Genomic DNA, 6381 nt, shown 5'->3' with positions numbered 1-6381 from the left:
GATAATGCTATGTGGCTACATAACTTCTTTCTCTTTTTGGCTGAAAGAGATGAAAAGCACTATTCGTGTTTCAATTATCTCAGAAAAAAATATCAAATAAACAAAAAGCCTACTAAAATTTAATTCAAACACAAAGTAAACATAGGGGTTTGAGGTGGAATTTACCTTTTCTTAAGTTCACAGTCTTCAAATTCAGAATAATTTTTCAAAAATTATTGTAGAATTTTAGAAGTATTTCTTGCTCAACTTGTCTAAATAAAGTCTTTGGATTGCTGTATAGTTCTAATTATTGTTAAAGAAATTATCTGCCAAATGCAGTATGTGTTTCCCAATACTGCAAGCAAAAACTTTGCCAAAATCCCCCTGAAGAAGTAGATTCAAAGTTCATTAGCATTTACCAGAAAGATGAAACAAGAGGATAGAATTCGTCTGGAACTAATCCACACCACTCAAAAACAAGTCAGTCAAGAATTTCAGAGGAAATTTATGCTTTAAATACTCTGTTTTCCTGCAAGGTCACAAATACTTGAGGAAGTGAGTTCATCCCACAGAAGCCTAACAGGCCAACTGCAAAGACAAACATGGACATTTTGGACACGGTTTTGAAAATTCTCACTTTTTATACTAATGACCCTTTAAAGTTACTTAAAAACTTCTCATAGTTGCTTAATACCTTCTGCAGAACTCTCCAAGTGCCTAGAAAAGACTTTGTAAAATTTGAAAATAAGCTTTCAGAACAGATTCCTTGAAACACTTAATTTTAACCAAACATCTCTGCCCCAAACAGAGTTCAAGGCCCCAGCAGCTGTCACACTGGGTCTCTGCTCCTCTTCTGGTATATATTCACAAGTCAGACGTTTCCAATAGAGACAGTAAACACACAGGAAACCAGCAGCTTTCAGGAGCTTTTGCTTCTGCTACATAACCACAACAAAAGTCCTCCTGACTACTCAGCAATCTCCACAGCTCCCTTTCCTATTAAACCAGACTTTATTGTTCTGAGGATTTTGAATAGAGGCTGATCTCAGCTGCAGTCACTGTAATCACCTTGTAAGCTAAGAGTTTGCTGCTTACATCTGGAGATCCCATTGCTTCCAATTACAGTCACTTATGAAATTGCTGTTACCATGAAGACCCCAACAGCACTCAAGCAATGATGCAGTAAAATAAAGCAGTAGGAAAGGGTCATTAAATAAGAGGGAAGTAAACCAGTGCTGAGCACTGCCTGTCAGTGCTGCTGTGCATGTTCTTTTCTGAAAGCACTCCAAAATAGCAGCTGAAAAAAAAAATGTTAGGAAAAAAAGAACTTTGAAAGTGCAAACAAGAATAGCTTCCACTTTCTGAGAAGTCACAATATGGCTTAAAAGGCTGGGTATATGGTGAGTGTCACACTGGACAAGCTGGAAAGGGGCTCTGGAATCAGGAGAAATACCTTGGTTAGGTCTCAGCAAACAGGAACCACACCTCTGGCGCAACCAGCCCCAGCTCCTTCTGTGTCCTAGCAGCACCCAGCTGAGCAGAACTGGCAACCACTGCACAAATGGCTACTTGGGCCTGGGCAGACAAGCAGGTGGACCAGGTCCAACAGAATAAGATCTGGAGAGTCTGTGGAGGCTGAAGAGAGAGGAAGGAGAATCTGGTAAGTCACTTGATCCAGTTCATGCCTCTTTGGCTTGTCTTGACAATGGTCCTGATAGTCCCTGACAGCATTAGGGCTTGATCCAAAGCCACCACTATCAAACAAAATTTGCTGCTGCAGGGACTTTGGATCAGATCCTAATACCTTCCTTTCTAGGGTTACATTATCTCTGCTCTCCTTCACTGGACAAAATCTGTCCTAATATCTCCCAGCATGCTGGGCTTAAGCTGAAAATCAATGCAAAGAACTGCATGCTAAGTATCTTTTAGCTTTTAGAGATTTCCACAAAGAAGACATAAAAGTGCCAAGCTTTATAATTTATTGCAGACACACTGATATTATCACCTCTTCTCATACTCTTGGAAATGGCTGAAATGGAAGCTGAACAGAGTGTTCTGCCAAAATACAATTTTGTATTCCCAGTCTGTAAATCTACTGAACTTGCCCCATTGTTATGGTATTTCAGCAGACTGCTGCACACGTACAACCTAAGCTTTGGCTGTGCACACACCAGTGACCCAAAGGAACCCGAAATTAAGATCCTGTCTCTGCCACATATCTTGAGGAAGTGTTTATGTTTATACTTCAGTATACATCATCAGTATGTCTATTAGAAGAATATTCTTGGTAAAATTAAAATCAGCTCCATTTCCAGCTGCACACTGCCCAAGCTAAAGGAAAGGGAAGAAAAAGAGTATCACTCTCAGGATTTTCTAAAATGGGAAACGAAACCACGCAAAAACTTCACCACCTTCAGCCTTCCAGAGGAGATACAGATCCCAGCCCTGATTTCCCCAGAGATGTGTTTGCAGTCTTGCTTGGCTCTGTTTACTTGAGGGACAGGCTGATGCCAGGACTGTGACGCATGCAAAGCCAGGGCAATGTTACTCTCTCCCAGCTGTGCTGGGACACTCAGACTCTTGCTCAACAGGCTCAGCCTGTTCCATACTCATTCCCTAGCTAAGGCAGCAGGAAGGACTCTGTGCCTGTCCCTGGGGTTGACAGTCATGAATATTGGTGCAAAATCACTTTCAAGTGTAATGTAATACATCATACAGCTGATGCACATTCTGCTTTCTAGTTTTAGCTATGAAGACAGAAACATTTGCAAAAGGGTAGGAGAGGCTTGTGAAGAACAAGATGCCTAAAGATGGATTCATCAAACTACACACCTTACAGCCTGCAGGGGACTGTCCTTCAGTTCCACATTCCTGTCCCAAAAACAACGGAGAAGAAAGGCTGGTATCATTAAATGGTCTGACTTGAAGTAGATGTAGGGCGATGCCTGAGACCATGACATTTCTCACTAATTAGCACCATCCAATAGGACCCAAACCTGATAATGCTCAAATGATGGCTGCATATCAAGATAAAAAATTCTAGGACCTCAGTGCTGTGCTGGTATACCAAGACACAGTGATAGACAGAACAGTCATAAATTAGATTTTATTTGCACCTGGGGCATATCTGCACTGGACAGGGGAGTGCAGCACAGAAATCCATTGCTCCTAGCTCACATGGTACATGGCTGTGCTGTACAGACAAGCTCTGCTTGGAAGGATGTACAGCTTCAGCACAAGTTTGCTGAGCTTAGATGCAGCACAGGTAAGAAGCACAGAGTCAACCCAGGTGTCCCTTGAGCCCTGCTGCAGATACAGCTGTACAGAACTCTTTCCTCTCTTGACTCACACTCCTCTTACAATAGTGGGTGAACTGATGTTTTCTCCATTTCAGGCCAAGGAAAGCAAAGGACAGAAAATCAAAGGACTTGCCCTGCAGTTCCACACCAGGTATAGAACACAGCTGAAGTGTAAAACTCAGGTCTTCTGACTCCATGTGCTCCTAGCACAGCTGCCCATCTGCACAGCATACTCCTATGGATATTTGCCTGCAGCAGTACGGCTCTGGGAACTCCTACCAGGGACTTCTGCTAGCAAAGCATTGGTCATTTCAAAAATAAGATGCTGTGTCTTGCCCAAGGTACTGGACAAATGTTTTCTAGAGCAACTCAGGACATGAATAATTTATTTGCATTTGCACAACACATTGTGGACATGGTATTCTCACCTTCCATTAGCAAAAATAACACCCCCTCATATAGTATGGGAATAAAGAAAACCGTGGGCTCCATTACCAAAAAGACAGGTTTTAGTACAAGGAATCTGCAAGTGTAAGAGCTGGACTGTATGTGTCAAACTGAGCAGTTGAACAGGCATTCAATTATGATCAACATTAACCAATTTATATAAAGACAAAAAAATTGACACTGTATTTTTGCTTCTATTCCAAGCTATCAGAACTGGAGTTTCCTAAAGGAGCATGACCAAATGTTGAGTTTTGAACAGACATTTAACTGTACCCATGCTCATTTAGTTTTCGTCAATTTGAGCTAGGCTAATATTTCAAATTGAAGCATACCTAGGCATTATTGGCAAATTCTTTACTACTAAAATCTTTAGGAAAAATAACAGAGCTGAAATGTTTTCCTCTGCTACCTATGTATGTTCAATCTGTTTTAATGTTAACAACTTGGCAAAAAAGGCAGGCACTGGAAGAATCAACTTCCTAGGAGCAAATTTGTAACATAATCATCTTGCTGAAACCCAAGCCACTTACTAAAAATAAAAGAAAAAACCTCCCACATCACAACCATTCTAGAGCAGGGTAACTTTCATCCCAGATAACATTTTATGCAAGACATTTTAAAATTATTCATTTCCCTCTGTTCTCCTATCTTAAGACAACAGGGGGGAAAAAACCCCAATTGTTTTGCTTTATTTCTACAACACTTTCATGTACATTCAGTATGACATATTTAAGCACATTTAAATTCTAATTTCAAAAGCAGAAATGCTGATATTATAAGTGCTGATATTACAAATAATTTCAGTAAGTTGTAATTTTGTAAGAAGCAATTCAATTTTGAAAACTTATTATTGGTCTTTGTTTCATCCAGGGTAAGAGAAAGGAGCAGAAGCCACTGCCAAACTGTATATCTGTGTTCTCAAGCAAAGTTCCCAACTCAACCAACCAAACTACCGGCAGCCAAATGAATACTGAGCTTGGCAGGGTTCTGGTAAATATGAATTCTTCAGCAGTGGTGCACAAAAGAGGAAACTTGAGGGTGAGCTCCAGCTTTCCTAGTGCTTCAGTAACAATATAACAGCAACAAAGCAAGTTCTTTCAAGGGTAAAAACAGATCTGGTCCAACAAAGCCATAATAGATGATCCTCTTCGTATTTCTGGTGACTGTGCCATATACAGGCAGCACTACAGACCCCATCCCTCCTCCCATGCAAATCTACAGTAAGGATGCCACTAACATCTGAAGGAACGAGGTTACAGACAAAAGACCATTTCTTCCTGAATTTTATCTCCTGAAAACAAACAATAGAGGTCTGCTCAGATGGGTCACAACATAAAAAACACACTTTCAGTTCAGCAGCTTGTTGCATTTTATGTAGTTAGAAAAGGATTCATCAGCTTCTGCCACTTGCATGTTTAAACATGCTCTAAAGAATAATACTTGGGCACGTGAGACATGCTTTGTGCTTTTCACCACTCCCTGCTGAGGGAGGGAGACCAAATATTTTTCACACTCGTTTTCATTTTTATTTATGTGGATTTGCTGCTCTTCAATTCCTTTCTCTTATGCTTTTTTTTTCTGGTTTAGCTGATGGAAACTCATTGACAAGGAAACAGGCTTTCACATTTGGCTCTGAAGGCGTGTTGGCTCAGCAACCTGTCTTACACCTTCAGGATTGTCAACCTTGAATTTAACAGGTTCAGTCCCTAAAATCTGTGGTTGCCCAGGGAAATTATCCTCAAGCTAAATCAACACAACAATACCAAAAACCTGTTCAGCTAGTGCATCTTTATTACATAGGTTGAAACTTTATGGCCTGTTATTCTGTAGGAAAATATCTGCAAGGAGCAGAGCATGGGGAGGGTACACACAATACCTGTCCTTTAAGCTGTATGTAACTTCTGCAGGATCATGCTCAGGCCTAAGTGGAGCTCAACACAGAATCCATTAGCATTGCCTGGACACAACAGGCTGCAGTCTCTCACCAGACTGAGATGGAGATGGGTGCACTCACCCTTTGCAATTAAAGCTATTTGTTTTTAGGATTAGACTTCAGTGGCAGAAGGCAGCTCAGCAAACAAGGTGACCACCATGACCAGTGATCATTGATCCAAGTGGTCTCAGGCAAAAAAAAGGCACTGTGGCAAGAAGACCCCATTCTTGCCCCCCAAAATCACAACTCCCAAGTGGTTCTCTTCTTGGCTTCCTCAACACAGTGAGAACTGAAGGATCAGGGCTTTCAAAATGACAAGTAAGTTACCTAAAGAAGGAAGACCACATCGTGCAACCAGCCCAGGTAAGGGAGGCTGATTCCACTCTGTGCAGACATGAATGACAATGGATAACTGAGTTCAGACACACGAAATGCGAACCATCCTTTTAACACTTCTTGTTCAGCTGAAACACTTTCTGCTCTCTCCTGTGAGCAGAAAACTGCACCAGGAACTTATTTGTGTCCTGAAAGCAGGAGAGGAAAGAGCAGATCAAGACTTTTCTTGTCCCTGTGCTGTCCAGAGCTTTTTCTGAAAACTGCACAGGCCACTCAGAGGTTAGACATTTTCTGGTGATTGCATAACAGCAAGAGATATTGCCCTTGCATGCCTTACTCTGGGTCACAAACTTTACACTGAGTGGTGGATGCCCAGTATCTGTCAGG

General features: G+C 41.3%; 1 protein-coding gene across 1 annotated transcript; it reads left to right on the top strand.

Annotated features, from left to right (window-relative positions):
* The first annotated feature begins 1344 nt into the window (after positions 1–1344).
* On the top strand, positions 1345–4914 carry C3H2orf50 (chromosome 3 C2orf50 homolog). Its single transcript, XM_064415819.1, is given in 7 exon segments — positions 1345–1499; positions 1502–1599; positions 1601–1639; positions 3930–3968; position 4303; positions 4596–4725; positions 4728–4914. Coding segments are annotated over 7 exon segments (486 nt in total). The 5' UTR covers positions 1345–1376; the 3' UTR covers positions 4784–4914.
* The last annotated feature ends 1467 nt before the right edge of the window (positions 4915–6381 follow it).

This window comes from Passer domesticus, chromosome 3 (genome assembly GCF_036417665.1).
Source record: "Passer domesticus isolate bPasDom1 chromosome 3, bPasDom1.hap1, whole genome shotgun sequence".
Taxonomy (NCBI): Eukaryota; Metazoa; Chordata; class Aves; order Passeriformes; family Passeridae; genus Passer; species Passer domesticus.
Note: the sequence above shows the minus strand (reverse complement) of the source record. Positions and strands in the feature narration are given on the sequence as shown.